Raw genomic sequence first — 21,686 nt, 5'->3', positions numbered from 1 at the left:
AGCAATAAAAAAAGAGAAAATCTGTGTATGGAGGAAATTGTTAACTTGGGCCATAAGTGCAGTGGCTGAGAAAGTGCATTCTGCATGACAGGAGTCAGGGCAGGAAGAGTCTGCCGTCATCACCAAGGGCAGAGTTGTGTGGTTTGAGGTCATGACCTCTGCAGAAGGCAGGGGCTGGGGACAGAAATAGGAGGAAAGCAATGAAAGTCATAGTGGTTAAAAGCGACAGCGTGGAGTGACTTCAGGAAAATAGATAAGGATTCTGGTCCTCGTGATTGTGAATCCAAGATGTCTGTATCCTGGATAAGTGCCGTGTCTCCGTGGAGACCACTTTCCACAATTTTAGTGACCTTGGTTTAACTGAGGTCTGAAAATATCAAGTCACACAGGAGAGATAAAAGTGACATTACATTCTCGATTTTGACCTTTCTGCCTAATGAGATCTCTGTCCTGCCAGTCTATGCCACCTGGCACAAAAATCGTCCTCTGCCCTGTGCCCACCCCTGTCCAGAGCTGAGGTGCTCAGGGTCCACTCAGTGTTCAGATCCACTGTCCACACTGCACAGGGCTGAGGTTCTCAGGGTCCACTGAGTGTTCAGATCCACTGTCCACACTGCACAGGGCTGAGGTGCTCAGGGTCCACTCAGTGTTCAGATCCACTGTCCACACCATGCACATCCATCTTCCTGCTCTCATCAGCTCCTGTGTCATCACTGCGAGTGTGAGTGCGGGACAGACAGCTGTGGGTGGGAGGAGCCTGCTCTGTGAAACTGTTCATGTCTTTCTGTTAAATAATTTACTTTATTAGATGTGCTCTGTCAGGGTGTTTGAACCCCAGGAACTGGGGTTACAGACAATTGTGAGCTGTGAACTCCAGTCCCCATGGAAGAGCAGCCAGTGCTCTAACAGCTGAGCCACCTCTGCAGCCCCAATCGCTCACTTCTTCATGTGCCTGATTTATTAATTAAACCGGATACAAGGAGAATCTACACAGTAACTCATGGAATATGGGCAGCCTTCAGTGCTGGGCTGCATTCAGGCACTGCAGGGAAGGGGACAGCTGAGTTGAAGCTATGCTCTGCCTTCACACAAAGATCATCCTAAAACACAGCTGGGGTCAGGGATGCCTCATCAGGGAAGAAACACTTGGAGACTCTAGGTCCCGAATATGACTGTTTAACCCATTCATTCACATGTGGAGAACTCAGATTCCCAACCAGTTAGGCTTGGCAGTGTGAGCGCCCCCTGCAGGTGGACACAGGAGCCTGGTGTCTGTGGGAGTCTTGTGTGGTGCTTGCAGGTCAGGGTCTCTGCTTTAAAGAGAAATCATCTGTCCCCTGAATTCCTGAGCAGCTCAGGGTCATCATGGAGATTTGGGAGTTGAGACAGGAAAGAGCAAAACAACTGTGCTTATGCAGATGGTTTCCCTGGGATTACCATCAGACTGGCTCTAGGCCAGGGTTCAGGCAGACAGTGTTATACACAGGGTTATATACTGCTCAGTGGAAGGAGTCAGGGCAAAGTCACAAATCCTCAGAATTACTTTCTGTGTTTAAGAGCTGTAGGTGGAGTTTGAGTGGGGAAGTGTAGACTTTTGGTTTCACTTCCTGCTCTGTCAGTGGCTGTCAGGTTGGCACCCTGAGTGGCAGCAACCTCCCAACCTTGAGACTAGGTTCCCAGAGACCAGGATAGAAGTCTCTGTGAAGACAAATTACAAAGTCTATGACCATTCGAGGTTGTGCTTTGGCTCCCCCTAACCCTGAAGATGGGGATCCCTGTGCTCTGTGCCCTCCTGCTGCTGGCAGCAGCCCTGGCCTTGACCCTTGTAGGTGAGAGCGGGTTCCAGAGGGAAATGGCCTCTGAGGGGAGGGCGGGGGCAGCACTGGGGAAGCCACATCCCTGCATAGCCCAGCCAGACCCTCCTGCAGCTTCCCCACCTGTGTCCCTAGCCCGGGAGGAGGTCGGGATCTCACTGCGCGCCGCCCCCAGGCTCGCACTCGCTGCGGTATTTCTACACCACCGTGTCCCGGCCCGGCCTCGGGGAGCCCCGGTTCATCTCTGTCGGCTACGTGGACGACACGCAGTTCGTGCGCTTCGACAGCGACACAGAGAATCCGAGATATGAGCCACTGGCGCCGTGGGTGGAGCGGGAGGGGCCGGATTATTGGGAGTGGAAGACACGGATCGCCAAGGAACTGGAACAGAGTTTCCGAGGGAAACTGAGGACCCTGCGCGGCTACTACAACCAGAGTGAGGGCGGTGAGTGACTCCGGGTGGGAGGTTATGACCTTCAAGTCTCTACTTAGCCCCGTCCCAAGTCCGAAGTTTCTTCCCGACATGTGGGACCAGCAGAAACTCTTGATCAGAGAGGCAGGGACAGAGGCCCAAGTTCCCTTTCAGTGTAGAGCAATCCAAGGTTGGGCTGGGCCCCCAGACATGAAAGGTGGGCGGGACTGACCACAGCGTCCCCGCAGGCTCTCACACCTTCCAGCATCTGTCTGGCTGTCACGTGGGGTCGGACGGGCGCCTCCAGCGCGGGTATGAGCAGTTCGCCTATGATGGCAACGATTACATCGCCCTGAACGAGGACCTGAGGACTTGGACAGCTGCGGACACAGTGGCACAGATCACTCAGAGCAAGTGGGAGGAGGCTGGTACTGCAGAGAGAATGAGGGCCTACCTGGAGGACGAGTGCGTGCAGTGGCTCCGCAGACACCTGGAGAACGGGAAGGAGCAGCTGCTGCGCACAGGTGCAGGCGCCCAGGGCAACTCCTCCCTCTGCCCTCGGGCTGGGCTCGGTCCTGAGGAAGAAGAGACCTCACCTGGGGTCATGCCCCTTTCTCTACTTATTTTTAATTTTTTAACTTTATTACAGAATAAGTCACACTCTAAAATTAATCAAGAACAAAGGCTATACATCTCAGTGAATATACACAGTTGGTGTAGCCATTGTGAACTTGTGGAGATTCACATTGGATTTTACACATTCTTTATCAAATATAATTCATGCACTTATCTAGTACCAACACACAAAACAAAAAAAAAAAAAGAAGAAAGAAAATCCATAACAGATAAATAACCTCAAAACAATTAGCTTTATAACCTGTTTTAAAACTCAGTACCATACCGGTACTGTTCAATCCTTCCTCATCCCCAATATTTAGCCCTTCTTGTTGTCTTTTCGTCATGTTATACTATACACACATGTGTGCACTTATTTACATGTGTACATAGATTGTTGACTACCTTTGAGGAAAAACAATGTAGTTTTTCTTTCTGAGACTGTGTGACCTCACATAATATAGTCCATGCTAATATAGTACATCCTGTGTATTCTGTGATAACATTTTAGAGCCAAATAGTATTCCATTTTATATGTATGTCAAATTTTCATTATCTATTCATCTGTTGATGGATTAAAACCAATTATTAGTGACTAAACCAACAACAACCATGGGGTGTAAATATCTCACTAGTAGGGTGTGGACTCTGGCCAGGAGTGAAATAGCTGGGTCATATGGGAGTTCTATGATGAATTTTTTTAAAGCTGTTGAAAATGATTCCACATTAGACTACACACATTCACGTTTGCACACACACACACACACAGGAGTCAGTATGGCTCCTCACTCTCCACCTCCTCTCCAGCATTTGCTGTCAGATTTCTTGGTGACAGCCATTCTGACTGGGGTGAGGTGCTATCACAAAGCAGTTTAACTTTCATTTTTATTTCAGTATTTTGTGGTGATTAGTGTTGTACCTGAACCTATGCATGTGAACCACGTGTGTACCTGGTGTCTGCGGTCAGAGGATGGTGTCAGATTCCCTGGGCCTGGAGTCACATATAGTGCATCTAACCAGGTCCTCTGCAAGAGCATCAAGTGCTCCTCACCTCTGAGCCAACTCTCCAGCCTTCAAAGCAGTTTAGTCTGCATTTTCATGAAGGCTAGAGATAGTGAACTCACTAAAATATTAGTGGACCTTTGTGCTTTTTCCTTTTATTAAGATAACAGTCTATTCAGTTCTCTCGACTGTTGGATGACTGACAATGTTAGTTCCTTGGTACTTAGTTTCTGCAGTTCTCTGTAAACTGAGGGGTCTATTCCCTTGTCTGCAGTCCAGCTGGTACAGGTTTCCTCTATTGTGGCTTCTGTTCCCTCTACTAATTGTGTCCTGTGCTGTGCATAGACTTTATCTTCACGCTGATGTGTGCCCTAATTAGCTCCTGTGGTATTGTCCTATTCTAAGGTTCTTGTCTGCCCCAGTATCTGGAAGTGTTTCCCCTAGGTTGTCTTCTTGAACTCTGGGTGTTTCAAGTCTTGAACATAATAAGGTCTTTGCTCTATTTCAAGTTTACTGTTGTACAAGGTGAAAGGTGAGAATCTAAGTTTACCTTCTCAGGTTAAAAAACAAACAGTGCTGCAGAGTCACGTGTTGAATGGGATCTTTTCCTATTATTTATTTTTTATTTTTTATTGAATCGCAAATATGTGTAGGTTTGTCATTTTATTTCTAAGATTTCTAATCTATGCCTTTAATTTTCCTGTCTATTTTATGCCAGTTCCAGGCTGTCTTTTTGACTCTAGCTCTGCAGGATAATTTGAGGTTGGGAGCGTAGCCCTCCAGTAGTGTTTTTTTATTTTGTTTTGTTTTGTTTTCCAAGATAGAGTTTCTCGTTGCTACAGTCCTACTGACTTTGTAGGAAAGACTGGCCTGGAACTCACAGAGATCCACTTGTCTCTGCTACACAAACCCTGGGATTAAAGGAATGCTCCACCACTGCCCAACCTCCAGCAGTGACCTTAACCCTTAGGATCGTTGGCTGATCATGGTCTTTTTCCTTCCATATAAATTCTCTTCCTTATTTCTGCAGCTATGAAATACATCACAGTTTTGTAAGTATTGCAGATTATATCTATAGAGTAATTTGGGTAGTATGCCCATTTTCCCAATATTAACTCTGTCAGTCCAGGAGCTTGGGTTGTCTTTTCATCTTCTAACATTGTCATCTATGATTTCCTGTGTTCATATCTTGGAGTTTTCATTGCAGAGTTCTGTCCATTTCTTTGGTTAGATATATCTCTAAATGTTTTATTCTGGTGCAGCTGCTTTTAATGTTGTACATTTACTAATTTCTTTTTCTGAAAATTCACTGCTGGCATAAATAAAGGCTACTTTTTAATATTGGTTTGTGTATCTGGCAACCATGAGTGTTCATTAGGTCCAAGAATTTCCCTGTGGATGCAACAGGGTCATTTAAGTAAAGAATCATGTTTTCTGGAAATAGGGACAGTGTGACTTCTTCCTTTGCTACTTTGATCGCTTTTATGCCAATCTTCTGTCTACTTCTGATAGCTTATATAAAATCATCACTGTGTTAAATACGATGGTGGAGAGTGTGCACCCTTGTCTCCTTCCTGACTTCAGAGGAAGCTCTGGGTGTTTCTCTTTTTGTCATAATATCCACCTGTCTCCCAATCTCTCACATATGGGATGTGGGAAGTTCTATAGGGTCTCCTGACCCTTTATCAGGGACTGGCTCTCCCAGGGCTCGCCCTTCTATCAGGACAGTTCAGAGTGTCTCAGGAGGGAAGGAGAGAAGGTCCCTGAAATGACCAAGACAGTTCACCTTCAGTCTGCAGTGCTGTGTGGGCCATAGCCTTGCTCAGGCCCAGTTCTCTGCTCACACCTGAGGTCTCTGGGGTCTGAATTCAGTGATGCTGAATCCATCAGCCCCACCCACCAGTCAGGAGCAGAAGTCCCTTCTTCCTGATGTGACACCAGAATTCTGTGATCCTGGGCTCTCTTACCCATATTTAGAATTTCCCAAAGAAAGCATTATCCAGAACCCAGTGTTTAAGCTAGCGAGGATTTTTCACCCCTCCCTCAACCCATTGCTGACCCAGACCAGGACAGTTCACAGGGACCCTGCTGGAGTCCCCTGCAAAACACCTGAACTTTCCAACTCTTCTCCTCAGACCCTCCAAAGACACATGTGACCCATCACCCCAGACCTGAAGGTAAGGTCACCCTGAGGTGCTGGGCCCTGGGATTCTACCCTGCGGACATCACCCTGACCTGGAAGAAGGATGAGGAGGAACTGACCCAGGACATGGAGATGGTGGAGACCAGACCTGCAGGGGATGGAACCTTCCAGAAGTGGGCAGCTGTGGTGGTGCCTATTGGAGAGGAGCAGAGATACACATGCCATGTGGAGCATGAGGGGCTGCCTGAGCCCCTCACCCTGAGATGGGGTAAGGAGGGAGTGGGTGCAGAGCTGGGGTCAGGGAAAGATGGAGCCTTCTGCAGAGCCTGAGCAGAGTCAGGGCTGAGAGCTGGGGTCATGACCCTCACCTTCCCTCTCTGTCCTTCCCTTCCCAGAGCCTCCTCAGTCCACTGTCCCCATCATGGCAGTCACTGCTGTTCTGGTTCTCCTTGGAGCTGTGACCATCATTGGAGCTGTGGTGGCTGTTGTGAGGAAGAGGAGGAGAAACACAGGTAGGAAAGGGCAGGGTGTGAGTTCTCTCTCAGCCCCTTTTAGCAGTGTGCTCTGCTCATGGAAACACATCCACACACCCCATTGCTCCTGTCTCTAACCTGGGTCTGCCCTAAGTTTTGAAAAATTCCTAGGGTCAGGGTCCTCCCTGGTCTCTCACAGCTTTTCTTCTCACAGGTGGAAAAGGAGGGGACTATGCCCCAGCTCTAGGTAAGTGTGGGGAGCAGGATTGTCCCTGAAGCCTGTGGGTGAACCTGGTGGGGAGCCTGACCAGCCCATAATTCCTCCTGCAGCCACATCCTCTTAGTAACCTAAATGTGCCTTGTCATTTCTTCTGCTGCAGAAAGGGACAGTGCCCAGAGCTCTGACTTGTCTCTGGAGGCTTGAAAATGTGATACCCTGGGGGCCTGAGATTGGGGCTGAGGGAAAAAGGAAAGGGCTGTGTCCCAGGACTTCTCAGAATTTAGACATTTGAATGAGTCTCAGTGGACCTTGGAGATGTGTTTATACTGACTGTCCATCACTCTTTGTCTTTAGCTTCAGACAGGTGACACCTGGGGACACGTTCTCACTCACTCAAGAAACAACAAATGTCTGAAGCTGTCTACTTCTATGAAGAGCATCCAGCCCAGTCCAGTCCACCAGGACCCTACCCCAGCTCTGCTCCTGCTCCTGCTCCCTTCCACAGCCAACCTTCCTGGTACTGCAAAGGCAGGAGGGGACATCTCCATCCTGTCATCTCCCTGTAGCCATGAGATGCAGCCCTTGGCTTTCTCACTGAAAATAAAAATCTGGATGTGAACTTAATAGTTCATGTCCTTGACCTGAGAGATTGGCAGTTCAAATAAAAGGCGAGAATTCTGAAAGTGTGATGGAGAAAATAAATGGCAGCATGGAGAACCTTCTAGAATCTGTGTCTGCTGTGCTGAGTGTCAGCAGGGAAAGGAGGAGTCTGTGGGAGCTGAGTGAGGATGGGGCTGGGCCAGGTGGAGCTCAGTCCATGTGGGCTGGGTGTGGTCACCCCTCAGCTATGTCCTCCATGGCTCCTTTGTCCTTGTCACTTAGTATAACCACATGCTGGCAGACTCTGATCACAGGAATACATAGGTGACTCTGCCCTGTCATGCATCCAGGATTATGAGCAGCCAAGGCTGCAGTTATCTAAAGCCTGCCTTGAGCTCAGTCCTAGCTGTGGCTCTTTAACAAGCTCCCTGTTTATGTCTTGTCTTCTTGGTTTGAATGGAGGAGCAGCCCTGTTGTCATTCCTGTGGAGTGTGACCACAGGAGGAGGTGTTTTTTTCCTGTCCCTGTGCCCACAAGGACCTTGTACTCAGGATGTGACCCTCAGTACCCTGAGCTCCTGCCTCCTTCCAGAGCTGTTGCCTGGAGGTTCTGCCCCTCCCCCAGTCTTTCAGAATCTAACCCTTGTGTGTGGGATCTGCAGAAAGGACTGGTCCACAGGGTCTCATCTTGGATCAGGTCCTGTTGGGAGTGTGTTCTGCTCAGCTCCACTTCCTCTACCTCCCTGGCTCTGGGACTCCTGGTGCAGCTTCTGATGGTAACTCTATAACTCATAAGGCAGAGTCTACTAGTGTGGGTACCTAGGAAATGGATCAGGACCACAGGGATTTGAGTTATATTGGGATCAGCAGGCTAAGCCTTTTGGATGTGTGTGTGTGTGTGATGTAGAGACAGATGACAGAGACGAGAGAGAGAGAGAGAGAGAGAGAGAGAGAGAGAGAGAGAGAGAGAGAGAGAGAGAGAGAGAGAGAGAGAGAGAGAGAGAAGAGAGTCTGGGCAGTGGTAGTGAACATCTTTAATCCCAGCACTCCAGAGATAGAGGCAGGCAAATCACTGAGATTCTGCCTGGCCTGGTCCAGGACAATCAGGGCTACACATAGAAACCCTGTCTTGGAAAACAAAATTATAAAAGTTAAGAAATGTTGAATGCTTCCTCACAGGAAGATCAGTTGATTTCAAACAAAAGAGACATAATTAGCAGTATATGGCCTATTCATGGTGTCCATTTTAAATTCTTTTTTTCAAGACAGGGTTTCCCTGTGCAGCCGTGGCTTCCTTAAACTCTGTAGACTAAGCTGGTCTCAGACTCAAACGGATGCATCCCTCTCTCTCTCTCTCTCTCTCTCTCTCTCTCTCTCTCTCTCTCTCTCTCTCTCTCTCTCTCTCTCTCTCTCTCTCTCCTGATTCACTTCTGGATGCCACTTCATGGTGTCATGGTGACACACTCCTTTAATCCCAGCACTTGGGAGCCAGAGGCAGGAGGATCTCTGTGAGTTTCAGAACAGCATGACTGTGTAGAGAGACCCTGTCTCAAACAATAAAACAATCAAACAAGACTTCACTCTGGACAGATCTTACTATAGAGGGAGAACATCTCTCAATGAGGAGTCACTGGAATCCTGGGATGTTTGAATAGTACTCAACTGTGAGGTGGCCACACTTGCCCCACCACAAGGTGACCTAAAATAATTGTCTGCCACAGGGACTCAGGGTCTCAGTGACAGTCTGAATTCACACATGGGGACTGCCAGCCTGTGCAGGGCCTCCAGGCATCAGGTAAGAGAGGACAGACACTACATCCCCTCATCCTAAGTGGACTCATTGAAAAGAATAAATAGACCCATACAAATTAACAGCCCTGTGGGTAGTGAGCCCTACACAGCTTCCTGAAGTGCCTGTGGTGTCTTAGAACCCCCAGAATGAAAGTCCCATCTTTGTATTAAAGTACACATTTGTCCTGCATGTAAGAGTCTTTTAATCTAGGGGTCTTTTATCCAAAATGATCCACACCTGGATATACTGAAAGAGTGTGGGAGCACACTGATCCCCATGCTTGTACACACACACACACACACACACACACACACACACACACACACACACACACACACACAGAGCCAAGGACAAATTTCCAGTGGACTGGGGACTAGGAAGACAACAGGTAAAGGACAGTCAGTGGGAAGGAGGAAGCCTGTAACTGTGAAGCTACAGGGTGGAGTCAGCAACCAGAGCAACTGTGCCTGTGTCTCCATTCAGGAACAGGGGTGCTCCAGGGCTGGGTACCTGGGCAGGGACTTGGGACATGGGGAACCAAACAAAAACTTCACTCAAGAAAAGAGTTTCTCACAATCAACAGAGGAACATCTTCTAAATCTGGATACATCAGTGTTGGGGCTCTAAGGACTGAGGTTCCCAGTGGACCAAGGAGAGAATCAGACTTCACAGAGGGCTCTGCACAGCCTGTGAAGCCTGGAGCACAGCAGCAGGGCTCAGGGAAGGTGTCACCTCAAGGGCTGCAAAGCAGAAGCATCAGCCATGCTCTCCTGCAATGACCTCACACTCACACTCTCCTGTGTCTGTGTCAGCCTTCACCTACTATGCTGGCCACACAGCAGGCTCCCCAGCACTCATCACAGCATGGAGGTCCACAGTGTCAGTTGTCACCCATAGCTACAACAGATGTCGAATCTGCAACCCCAACACACACATTGTTGGTTCCTGTCTTCTCCCTTTCCTGCAGCATCTTGTGGTCCTGAGGGCAAGCATCTGACTGGGCCCAGAGATGCAGTGACTCTGTGCTGAGTTCTTCCTCTCACACGACCACTTGACAATGTCTCTTCAGCCTGGACACCCCAGTCTTCACAGTGGGGCTCTCCAGGTAGCATCAGAGTAGAAGGCTCAGCTGATGTCATGAGCTAAGTGATATAGGAGCTCATATTCCCTAAGTAAGAATCCTTCCACACACTGCCACCCCTCCTTCCTTTTTAAAGAGAGTGTTCACTTTACATCTTTTCCCTTGAGGAGAAATAGATTGACTTTTGCACTGATTTTAACTGTAAAATACAGACTTATCTTCTGCTCATAAAAATGGAGATGAAAGTTTCTGGTCCCTCTCATTTTAATTGTCCTGTAGGGACATTGCTGTTTGCAATGAGGTCTTTGCCAATTAAATTATTGGTGATGTAAGTGATCAGTAGACATTCTGTGGAACCAAGGTGCTTGATTATAAGGAATCCCGCACAGTTGGTTCATAGCCTGTTCTTTTTCTTTGTGTTTGTTTGTTTAAGACCAGGTTTCTCTGTGTAGTCCTGACTGTCCTGGAACTCAGTCTGTAGACCAGGCTGACCTGAACTCACAGAGATTCACCTGCCTCTACCTCCTGATTGTTGGGATTACAGGTGCATACCCCCACCACACAGCTGTTTGGAGATGCTGTTTATAAGCTACACCTGCCATTAAGAAAAAAAGACTATTTTCATCTTTCTATCTTTTCTTGCCTTTATACAAGGCCTTGTTCATTTGTAAAGAACAATATGTAACAAATGATAACTTGATTTTTAAACTCAAAATTCATTTAGTAACAATGTACCTTTTATAATGTAATTGGAGTAAAATACTGGCATTTAAACAAAGTATCATTCATGTAAAAGTCATATTATAGCATGTAAAATATAATTAGAAAATTCATGGTTCCCAACAGCATAGTATCTGCTGAGAGCTTGAGAACATGATTATAGGTTTACAGAGGACAGAGCAGAATTCACAACGTACATGATGACCCTCTGTTATACAGAGAAACCTTGTTTCAGGGGAAAAATTATCCAAATTGGTGTGCTGCTTTTATAGTGGAATTCTAAAAGTTCTCTTTTTTATAAAACATAATCATAATTGTTGCATTTAATGTTATTTTTGAAAACCCACATCATCAAATTCCTTACTGTTGCACCAAGTAATGTCAGTTCAAACTATAGAATATGTATATCAACACCAGCTAGAAACAGAACTGAGGACAGTATAAAGCCCTACAACACTTTGTCTAATTCATGTCAATTGATTACGGAGAACTGAAACTTTTTTCCCCAAATGCAGATTAGTATGCCACAATGGACAAGAAACACTACTAGAATTCTGTTGTAATTTTGCACCCTGGATAGATAGCAGAGAGTACTTTCATGCCATAACATTATTTAGCTGGAAATACTGGGTTGAGAGATATGGGTCTGTTGTAATCTACTTAGCATAACTTTTGTACAGGAAACAATTGTTTTATATTTGGAATGTGTTGAACAACACAGATTTTTCATTATCTTTGTGCTTTAAGTTTGGATTACCAATATTTTCAGGTGGTGTGGGGTAACCCTGGCTTCCTGGATGGCCCATAAACACGTTATGATAAGCAGTGTGTTTTCATACTGAAAATGCTCTTCACTCCATACAAGTGCTTGCCCTGCAGGTTTCCAGCCCACACTTCTCCCCCAGGCTCTCTGAGAGGCTGTGTTGGGAAAGCTTCTCACTGATTTTGCTTTGCTCCTTCTTCATCAGACCCTGCTGCTCCTTCTCCATCTTCTTTGCTGTTCTGTGCTGTCTTCTCTGCTTGTGATTTCTGCTTCCTCAGAACTGCTGCTCTCCAGGCTGCATCTCCTTCCCTTCCCAGGCATTGGTGTGTTCCTGCCAGGTATGTAAGTCACATGATTCTCAAGACTGAGGAATAAAAGTTACACTCTTGTAACCACTAACCTACTGGGAAACCTGTGCTACCATCTAGGAAATGAAAATTAAATGGCTCTCTCTTGCTAGAGATTATTTCATTATAGCTGGTGTCCATGTCCTTTAAAGAGTCAATTCTCAGTTGTTCTGCAGAATTCTGTTGCTTTCCCACATCCCCATTGCTCCTTCAACCTTTACACTTGTGGGTGCATCTTCATGCCAGGGAGTCCAGGGCTCCACGGATTGACTGCTTCCTCTACAAGATCCCCATGTAGGAGTGAGAATACTGTTGCTAGGCATGTACAGATTTTAAATAACGGAAACTGAATGATGGCCATGGTAAGAATCAAAACCTGGCCGCCACTCCCACTCCCTGAGAGTCTTGCCCAGGGGGTTCTCCCCTCCTCTTTGCTCTCTCTCCCCCATGACAGACTCTTGGGGAGCCAGCTACTGCAGCTAGAGCAGCCTCAAGAGAGGCCCAGACAAGTAGGAAAGGAATCCTAGGGACAGTCAGCAAGAACCTGAGCTCTTTCCAGCTGCCACTTGAGGATGCCACGTCTCATGTGAGCCCAGATCTAAAGAACGCAGTATTGAGTTCATTTGATTTCTATTGTAAGTATTCGGGGCAAAGTCGTAGTGCCCCGGGCTGTCCAGGAAGCCCAGGGCTGTGGGGTTTCACTTCTCCAGCGCCTAACCCATGCCAGTTCCTGCTGCCAGAACACTGAAGAAAAACTATGCAGTGCTCACCTTCCTTGGCTGGAGCAGTCCTGGACAATGATTGGTGGGTCGATCGTTGTGAACCGCCCCGTGTGGGTGGAGCGTTGCTGCGGAGCCACTGAGCATTGGTTATAGAGCCTGCACAGACTCAGAGGAGCCCCAGATCTCCTAATGGTAGGCAGCCTTCCTTGCTTGTTGTTCTTGCTGGCGGCCGCCGAAACCCTGATTCAAGCCCGCGCAGGTAAGTGCGGGGTTGGGAAGGAAACCTGCTCTTATGGGAGGACGGGCACACCGGAAGCAGTGGCCCTCATCGCCCAGCAAAATCCCCCCCGCCCCTTTCTCCATGCCTGTCCAGAACCTGGAGCCCTGCTCCCCTCCTGGCCCGCTCATCTGCCCGCGGTCCCGAAAGGAGGATCAGGGTCTCTCGCGGACTACACGCCGCCCCCAGGCTCGCACTCGCTGCGGTATTTCCACACGGCCGTGTCCCGGCCCGGCCTCGGGGAGCCCCGGTACATAGAAGTCGGCTATGTGGACGACACGGAGTTCGTGCACTTCGACAGCGAATGCAGAAGAATCCGAGGATGGAGCCACGGGCGCCATGGATGGAGCAGGAGGAGCCCGATTATTGGGAGAGGGAGACAGGGAAAGCCAAGGTCAACCAGCAGACATTTCTAAGGAACCTACGTGCCCTGACCGCCTACGACAAGCAGAGTCACAAGGGTGAGTGATTTCGGGTCTGAAATCAGGAACCCTCCAAGTCGCCAGGGTCAGGCCCCAATAGCCCAAGGTGCCAGGTCCCAGGTTCTGCCCAAGAAGCAGACTGGGAACTGGTTTCCTGTAAGTTTACAGGAGGTCATGGGTGATGGGACCATGATGCCCAGCTGACCACGGAGAGATGATTTCTCTTTAAAGCAGAGGCCCTGGCCTGCAAGCCCCACACAGACTCCCACAGACACCAGGATCCTGTGTCCACCTGCAGGGGGCGCTCACACTGCCAAGCCTGGTGCTCGGAAATCTCCCCTGTAAATAGAGACTTTGCTCAGCACTCAGGATCCAGTCTTCACAGCCTTGTTCTTACACTCAGACTCCTAGTGTTTCTTCCCAGATGACTGTCTGTGGTTCCAGGTGGTTGTGTTTTACACGGATCTTCTCTCCATAGTCCTCAGATTGTCTGTGTGGACCTGGGTCATCGTCTCAGCACAGTGGAACCCCTTCCCCACTGGGACAAAGATCTGGTGGAGACAGAATACAGTATCACAGCGATCCCTGTCTACACTGCACATTTCCCCGTGTCCACACACTTCCAGGGTACTTCCATGGTTATTTAGTGAATAAACCCCAGTAAGAGAGGAACTGTAACTAAATGTAACTATCCAGACTTATGAGACCCTGGACCTGGTAACCGTGGCTCCTGGGTTCCTCAGCCTGTGCAGTGTGGACACTGGACGGAGGGTGATTCTCACCGCAGAGGTACACACTGGGGATTCTAGGTTTCATCCCTGTTCAGTAGTGTGGAGAAAAATCTAATTTATAATTTTTTCGTTTCTGTGGATTGTGATTGATGTCTCCAAACACCAGCCACACATAACTGAAGTAGAAAGTGAAAGCTGAGGAGGGTAGAGAGTCCTTCCTGCACGGAGTCACGCATGACACAGTGTGTCCAAAGGGCTTGACCAGAGCTGTGAAAACTCCAGTCACCTCCCATGCAGGTGTCCATGGCGGCCCCACGCACTCACCGGGACTGCAACCACCTCTGTATCCGTGCACATTCATTTTAACGCTGCCTGTGTTTCACCCGCAAACGTCATGTTCTTAGGTTTCATCCTGACCCGAGGAGCAGATGGCCTTGGGCGGCCCAGAGACCCCGGGACAAACGCGCTCTGTCCCCAGCACAGGGTCAGACAAAGTCTTGGTCCCGGTCGGTAAGGTCCCGGTGGAGAAGCCCACCGCTGGTGATTCCTCTGTTCCCAGTTTCACTTCTCCAGCTCCTGACCTGTGTCAGCTCCTTCTGCCCGGACACGTTTCTCAACCCCATTGGCTGTCGAGATCCCGGAGAACCAATCAGCGTCGCCGCGTGTCTAAAGTCCGAGCTGGGAGCCTGGACGCCCAGACCTGATAGAGGGGCCATGGAACCATACGCGCTGCTCCTGCTGCTGGTGGCCGCCCTGGCCCAGACCCAGACCGGCGCGGGTGAGTGCGGGTCGGGAGGGAAACGGCATCTGCGGAGAGGGCGGGGGCGGCACCGGGGAAGCCGCGTCCCCGCATCGCCCGGCCAGACCCTCCCGCCCCTTCCTCTCCCGCGTCCTGAGCCCCGCGCCCAGCTCCTCTCTCGGCCCGCGCACCTGCCCGGGGTCCCGGGAGGAGGTCGGGGTCTCACCAGGCGCCGCCCCCAGGCTCGCACTCCATGCGGTATTTCTACACCATCGAGTCCCGGCCCGGCCTCGGGGAGCCCCGGTTCATCATCGTCGGCTACGTGGACGACACGGAGTTCGTGCGCTTCGACAGCGACGCGGAGAATCCGAGGATGGAGCCGCGGGCGCCGTGGATGCAGCGGGAGGGGCCGGAGTATTGGGAGAGGGAGACGCGGAAAGCCAAGGACCAAGAGCAGAGTTTCCGAGTGAGCCTGAGGACCCTGATCGGCTACTACAACCAGGGCGAGGGCGGTGAGTGACCCGGGGTTGGAGGTCACGACCTCATGTCCCTACTTGGGGACCTGAGTCGTCCAGGGTCCCGAGTCCGAGGTCCGGGAGGAGGAAGCGGGAACCGGGACCGGGTTTCCCTTTCGGTTTAGGGGAAACACGGGGGGGAGGGGCTGACCGCGGGGTCCCCGCAGGCTCTCACACCTTCCAGTGGATGCGCGGCTGTCACGTGGGGCCTGACGGACGCCTCCAACGCGGGTACAGTCAGTTCGCCTACGATGGCAACGACTACCTCTCCCTGAACGATAACCTGAGGACATGGACTGCGGTGGACGCTGCAGCGTACATCACCCAGAGCAAGTGGGACCTGGCTGGTGAAGCAGAGACACAGAGGGCCTACCTGGAGGGCGAGTGTGTGCAGTGGCTCCTCAGACACCTGGAGAACGGGAAGGAGCAGCTGCTGCACACAGGTGCAGGCTCCCAGGGCAACTCCGCCCCCTACCCTTGGGCTGGGCTCTGTTCTGAGGAAGAAGAGACCTCAGCTGGGGTCCCGCCCCTGTCTCTGAGGGACACAGTGTCCCTGGGGCTCCTGATCCAGCCTGGCAGGCACTGCACTGATCTCCCAGGGCTCAGCCTTGTCCCTGGAAGCTTCCAGATCTGTCTCAGGAGGGACCAAAAGTCTCCTTTACCTAATGGGATACTTGGATGCCCCTACCCTAGTCTGGTTCCCCAGTTTCTAGAACCTTCCAAACAATGCATTGTACAATATTCCTGTGATTGAGGTTTGCATCCCTTCCTCAACACAATTCTGTGTTTCTAAAATGGTCCCATGAACACTTTGGAGGTACCTTGAAAAAAACTTTTTTCTCTTCTTTTTTCTTTCTTTCTGTCTGTCTTTTTGTTTTTCTTTTTCTGAGAAAGAATTCCTCTGCGGCTTACATAGACCAGGCTGGTCTATAACTCACTGAGATCCCTCTGCCTCTGCCTCCCAAGTACTGGGATTAAAGGTGTGCACCAACACAGTCCAGCCTTTCTTTTTGTTAAGTTGTCATTTTCCTTTAGTGAGTTTTTCTTACTCACTGAGTGATACTTTTTCACCCTCCCCACTTATTATCATCTGTATCAGTCTCCACATATGCCATGGGGGACTGCTAACTGGATAATTAGACAACTCAGTGTTCCCTTTAAAGGAAACAGTCCCATGAGCTTAGACTATTTTCTGCCAGAATTAACTATCCAAACACCCACTGCTTTCCTTCTGCCTGACCAAATTACAGTGTAACCTCTAGTGAATTAGGAATTGAACTTTCTTGACTGACAAATAAAATCCACACACTCCTGTGAGCAGCACTGTGTCCCAGTGAGCACTGCATGGGGCTCCACAGCACAGTCCCAGGGACCCTGGGTGACAACACCTTGTATCTTGTCCCCCAGAGGAAAGGTCTGGGGAGTCATTTTCTCTGCCCCAGTGTCAGAGGTTCACCCCATTTCTGCTGCACACTTGGTGTTGTCTGTTCACTTGGACAGACAGTTATGCTGGTCAGCAAGATGGCCACAGCGGTTCTGTCTCAATGGCGACAGCATTATATTGGTGGCACCCTTTATGAAGCCTGTGCTCCTAATTTCTTATATTGATATGAATTTAATCACATATGTAAATTATTTTCCATTCCTTCTCCCATTCTTTTACCATTCCTTCTCCCATTCTTTTATCATGTATTATAGAACATCACCTACGGAAGACCATGTGACTTGCTGGGTCATGTGATTTTCTCTTAGTTTCTGTATCCAGAATGCAAATCTGTGATGACCTGCAAGTCACTTGTGGGATGACAGTCAGAAGTGTTCAGACACATAGTTCAATATCATCATTGATTTAACTTAGTCTTTGCAGATTTCAGTTAATCTTGTTATTGTGGGATTTCTTAAATCTTCCACACAGATCCCCCTAAGGCACATGTGACCCATCATCCTGGACCTAAAGGTGAGGTCACCCTGAGATGCTGGGCCCTGGGTTTCTACCCTGCGGACATCACCCTGACCTGGCAGAGGGAGGAGGAGGAACAGACTCACGACATGGAGCTGGTGGAGACCAGACCATCTGGGGATGGAACCTTCCAGAAGTGGGCATCTCTGGTGGTGCCTTCTGGGGAGGAGCAGAAATACACATGCCATGTGTATCATGAGGGTCTGCCTGAGCCCCTCACCCTGAGATGGGGTAAGGAGGAAGTGGGTGCAGAGCTGGGGTCAGGGAAAGATGGAGCCTGAGAAGTGTCAGGGCTGAGAGCTGGGGTCATGACCCTCACCTTCCCTGCCTGTCCTTCCCTTCCCAGAGCCTCCTCAGTCCACTGTCCCCATCATGGCAGTCATTGCTGTTCTGGTTCTCCTTGGAGCTGTGATCATTGGAGCTGTGGTGGCTGTTGTGAGGAAGAGGAGGAGAAACACAGGTAGGAAACAGTGGGGTCTCAATTCACACTCAGCCCCTTTTAGAAGTGTGCTCTGCTCATGGAAACATCCACACCCCCACAGCTCCTGTCTCTAACCTGGGTCTTTTGTCAGTTCTGGAAAATTCCTAGGGTTAGGTTCCTCCCTGGTCTCTCACAGCTTTTCTTCTCACAGGTGGAAGAGGAGGGAACTATGTTCCAGATACAGGTAAGTGTGGGAAGCAGGATTGTCCCTGAGACCCTTGGGGTGGACCTGGAGTATTTGCAGACCTCTGTCACCAATATTAGCTCCTCCAGCAAAATCTTCTAGGGGCCATGTTTTTACCTTCCAATGCCTCTGTGTGTGTGTGTGTGTGTGTGTGTGTGTGTGTGTGTGTGTGTGTGTGTATTCAGTGACAGTTACCAGAGCTCAGATATGTGTCTCCCAGACTGAAGGGGATTCTGGGATCTAATTGCGGGTGGCAAAGCAGACATGTTTGTGTCCCAGAGACTCCCAGAATTTCCTGTGAGTGAGTACTGGATTGTTGGGATGTTGTCTTCATAGTGATTATTCATGACTCTTGTTTGTAGCGTGGAAGACAGCTGACTTGTGTGGACAGAATGACAGACAGTGTGTTCAGGCCTCTACTGTGACATCCAGGGCCCCTAGGTTCACTTTTAGCAACAGTGTCTGATGTTCCCTGTGATCCTATGGGCTGAATATGAAGAACTGGGAGCCCAGTCCAGCCCTGCACACCAGGACCCTGTCCCTGCACTGCCTGTGTTCCCTTCCATGGCCAACCCTCATGTTCCAGCAGACAGGAGGGGACACATTATCCTGTTACCTCCTCCTGCTCTGAGCTTCAGGTCCTAAGTTCCGCACTGAAACTAAGGATCTCAATTTGAATTTGATTGTTCACATCCTTGAGCTGACAGGCTGATAGCTGTTAAATGTATTGTTGAGATACTTAGAATTTGAGGAGGAAGTGAATGGCAGCGTGGAGAACCTCCCAGAAATGTGCGCATCATGTTCTGTGTCTCTGGTGTCACAGGATGAGGCTGTGGGAGCTGAGTGAGAGCAGGGCTGTGCCCGGGTGCAGCTCAATTTGATATTGGCTGTGACATGGTCACTCCTCAGCAATGTCACCTCCTGGCTCTGTTCTCCTCATCACTTAGAACCACATGATGAGGTCTGTGATCACAGGGACGCAGGGATGGCCAGAGTCCTGTCCTGTCCCAGGAGTGTGAGCAGCCAGGACTGGTGGGACAGGTCAGCCTGGGCTCTAACCTGGCTGTAGCTCTTTACCCCATATTTGCTGTTTATTGTTGTCTTTTTACTTTTTATGGAGCACTAGGCCTGTTCTTGTTCCTGTAAGTGGTTCCTGCCTCCTTATCTCTTGTGCCCCTGAGTGACAGCATTCAAATGTGTTTCTCCTTCCTTTCCCATTAGAACCCTTCTAGGCCCCTGCACTCAGGAGACTGAGACCTAAGGACATGAACTTCTGTCTCCTGAGCTTCTGCCTCATTCCTGTCCTCTCCCTGGAGGTTCTCTCCCTCTTTCCCGTCAGTTAGAATTTAAGCAGAGTTGTAGGATGGCAGAGAGGAGGGATCCACAGGGTCTCATCTCAGATCTGTCCTGTTGGATCTGTTCAGCACTAAGTCCTCTCTCCCTCCCTGGCCCTGGGAAACATGGTGCTGCCTCCAGTGGTGACTCCAGGCTTAGTCTACTTTAGATTGATGTTTATTTAAAAGACATGATCCCTTTTGTCTTGTTGACTGTCCTTTGCCTTACAGAAGCTTCTCAGTTTCAGGAGGTACCATTTATTAATTGTTGATCTCAGTGTCTGTGCTACTGGCCTTATGTTCAGGAAGTGATCTCCTGTACCAATTAGTTCAAGGATACCTCCATATCTATATCTATATCTATATCTATATATAGTTTCTCTCTGGCTTTGGAGGCTGTCCTGGAACTAGCTCTTTCAGACCAAGCTGCTCTGGAACTCACAGAGATCTGCCTGCCTCTAACTCCTGAGTGCTGGGATTAAAGGCCTGTGCCACCACTGCCCACCCCCACTTTTTCTTCTATGATATTCAGTGTGGCTGGGTTTTGATCCATTTGAACTTAACTTTTGTGCATGGTGGTAGATATGGATCTATCTGCAATCTACATGCAAACTTCCAGTTATGCCAGCACCGTTTATTGAAGAAGCTTTCTTTTTTCCATTGTGTAAGTTTAGCTTCTTAGTCAAAAATTAGGTGTTCACAGGTATGTGAGTTAATATCAGCATTTTGAATTGGTTCCATTGGTCTCTGTTTTTGTGCCAGTACCAAGCTGTTTTCATTACTGTAGCTCTCTAGTAGAACTTGAAGTCAGGGATGGTGATGCCTCTGGGAGTTCCTTTATTGTACAGTGTTGTTTTGATTGTCCTGGTTTTTTTGTTTTTCCATATAAAGTTGAGTATTGTTCCTTCAAGGTCTGTGAAGCAAAACAAAAGGGCAGCCAACAGAACGGGAAAAGATCTTCACCAAACCCACATCTGACAGAGAGCTGATTTCCAAAATATACAAAGAACTCAAGAAGCTAGTCACCAAAATACCAAATAATCCAATGAAAAACTGGGGTCCAAAACTAAATAGAGAATTCTCAATAGAGGATTCTAAAATGGCTGAAAGACACTTAAGAAATTGTTCAACATCCTTAGCTATCAGGGATGTGCAAATCAAAACAACTCTGAGATACCATCTTACACCTGCCAAAACACCAGTGATAGTTTGTGCTGGAGAGGATGTGGAGAAGGGGAGCACTCCTCCATTGCTGGTGGGAGTGTAAACTTGTACAGCCACTTTGGAAATCAGCATGGCAGTTTCTGTGGAAAATGGGAATCAGTCTACCTCAAGATCCAGCAATTCCAGTCTTGGGCATATACCCAAAGGATATAAAATCAAATAACAAGGACATCTGTTCAAATATGTTCATAGCAGCATTGTTTGCCATAGCCAAAACCTGGAAGCAACTTCGATGCCCCTCAACTGAAGAATGGTTAGAGAAAATGTGGTATCTTTACACAATGGAGTGTACTTAGCAGGGGAAAAAAATAATGAAATCTTGAAATTCCCAGACAAATGGATGGAACTGGAAGAAACCATACTGAATGAGGTAACCCAGTCACAGAAAGACAAGCATGGCATGTACTCACTCTTATATGGAGATTAAACACAGAGAAAAGGACTACCAGCCTGCAGTCCACACCTCCAGAGAATCTAGGAAACAAAGAGGACCCTAAGAGAGGTCCATGGGTTGTGGAATCTCTCTCTCTGGCTAAGGAAAGCAGCTGAAGCCAGCTGTGTCAGGGATGTCCCTGCATGAAGGCCCAGAGAGGCCTTTTTTTTTTTTAACCAGACAGGGTTTCTCTGTATTGTTTTGGAGGCTGTCGGTCCAGCCTGGCCTCGAACTCACAGAGACCCTCCTGCATCTGCCTCCCGAGTGTTAATTTTGATTTTACTGAGATTTCAGTTCAGACTTTGCCAGGAGACTCATAAGATACTTTGAACTTTGGACTTTTTTTATAGATTTATCTATTTATTTACTTATTTATTATGTATACAATGTTGTGTCTGCATGTGTGCCTGCATGCCAGAAGAGGACACCAGATCTCATTGCAGATGATTGTGAGTCACCAAGTGGCTACTGTGAATTGAACTAAGCTCCTCTGGAAGAACAGTCAGTGTTCTTAACCTCCGAGCCATCCCTCAAGCCGGAACATTAGACTTTTACACAGGGTTGAGACTATGATTGACTCTGGGGACTTTTGAAGTTGAACTGAATGCCTCAAGAAACAACAAATATATACAGTTGTCTGTTCTCATGTGAAGAACTGGGGAGCCCAGCCCAGCCTAGCACAC

At 48.7% G+C, this 21,686-nt stretch overlaps 2 protein-coding genes and 1 long non-coding RNA gene across 7 annotated transcripts; 2 read left to right on the top strand and 1 right to left on the bottom strand.

Annotated features, from left to right (window-relative positions):
- Positions 1–1,599: 1,599 nt before the first annotated feature.
- LOC101831914 (RT1 class I histocompatibility antigen, AA alpha chain-like) lies at positions 1,600–7,403 on the top strand. 3 transcript variants are annotated; one of them, XM_040741143.1, is made up of 6 exons: positions 1,600–1,825; positions 1,990–2,259; positions 2,475–2,750; positions 5,979–6,254; positions 6,382–6,498; positions 6,674–7,403. In XM_040741143.1, the coding sequence occupies exons 1-6, from the start codon at positions 1,723–1,725 to the stop codon at positions 6,733–6,735; spliced, it is 1,104 nt and encodes a 367-aa protein (XP_040597077.1). In that variant the 5' UTR covers positions 1,600–1,722; the 3' UTR covers positions 6,736–7,403. The 3 variants fall into 3 exon arrangements, with proteins under 3 accessions (XP_040597077.1, XP_040597078.1, XP_040597079.1); XM_040741144.1 differs by having other exon boundaries at positions 1,606–1,825; positions 1,950–2,259; XM_040741145.1 differs by having other exon boundaries at positions 1,607–1,829.
- Positions 7,404–10,947: 3,544 nt separating this feature from the next.
- LOC121138459 lies at positions 10,948–12,906 on the bottom strand. The gene is made up of 2 exons (XR_005875456.1): positions 12,203–12,906; positions 10,948–11,965 (listed from the first exon to the last, which is right to left on the bottom strand). It is a non-coding gene; the product is annotated as an uncharacterized LOC121138459 (long non-coding RNA).
- Positions 12,907–13,081: 175 nt separating this feature from the next.
- LOC101830573 (H-2 class I histocompatibility antigen, Q10 alpha chain-like) lies at positions 13,082–20,318 on the top strand. Of its 3 annotated transcripts, none has more exons than XM_040741140.1 (8): positions 13,083–13,441; positions 14,538–14,911; positions 15,115–15,384; positions 15,555–15,830; positions 17,303–17,578; positions 17,694–17,807; positions 17,980–18,012; positions 20,258–20,318. In XM_040741140.1, the coding sequence occupies exons 1-8, from the start codon at positions 13,248–13,250 to the stop codon at positions 20,263–20,265; spliced, it is 1,545 nt and encodes a 514-aa protein (XP_040597074.1). In that variant the 5' UTR covers positions 13,083–13,247; the 3' UTR covers positions 20,266–20,318. The 3 variants fall into 3 exon arrangements, with proteins under 3 accessions (XP_040597075.1, XP_040597074.1, XP_040597076.1); XM_040741142.1 differs by having other exon boundaries at positions 13,308–13,441; positions 14,693–14,911; XM_040741141.1 differs by lacking the exon at positions 17,980–18,012 and having other exon boundaries at positions 13,082–13,441.
- Positions 20,319–21,686: the final 1,368 nt, after the last annotated feature.

The sequence above is a fragment of the Mesocricetus auratus genome, unplaced genomic scaffold (genome assembly GCF_017639785.1).
Source record: "Mesocricetus auratus isolate SY011 unplaced genomic scaffold, BCM_Maur_2.0 contig_11593_pilon_obj, whole genome shotgun sequence".
Classification (NCBI taxonomy): Eukaryota; Metazoa; Chordata; class Mammalia; order Rodentia; family Cricetidae; genus Mesocricetus; species Mesocricetus auratus.
Note: the sequence above shows the minus strand (reverse complement) of the source record. Positions and strands in the feature narration are given on the sequence as shown.

Coding starts and splice junctions, on each gene's coding strand:
- LOC101831914 (XM_040741143.1), top strand. CDS start 1,723: ATGACCATTCGAGGTTGTGCTTTGGCTCCCCCTAACCCTGAAGATGGG. Junction 2,260..2,474: donor CTACAACCAGAGTGAGGGCG/GTGAGTGACTCC, acceptor GCGTCCCCGCAG/GCTCTCACACCTTCCAGCAT. Junction 6,499..6,673: donor GAAGAGGAGGAGAAACACAG/GTAGGAAAGGGC, acceptor TTCTTCTCACAG/GTGGAAAAGGAGGGGACTAT.
- LOC101830573 (XM_040741140.1), top strand. CDS start 13,248: ATGTGGACGACACGGAGTTCGTGCACTTCGACAGCGAATGCAGAAGAA. Junction 15,831..17,302: donor GGAGCAGCTGCTGCACACAG/GTGCAGGCTCCC, acceptor TCTTCCACACAG/ATCCCCCTAAGGCACATGTG. Junction 17,579..17,693: donor GCCCCTCACCCTGAGATGGG/GTAAGGAGGAAG, acceptor TTCCCTTCCCAG/AGCCTCCTCAGTCCACTGTC.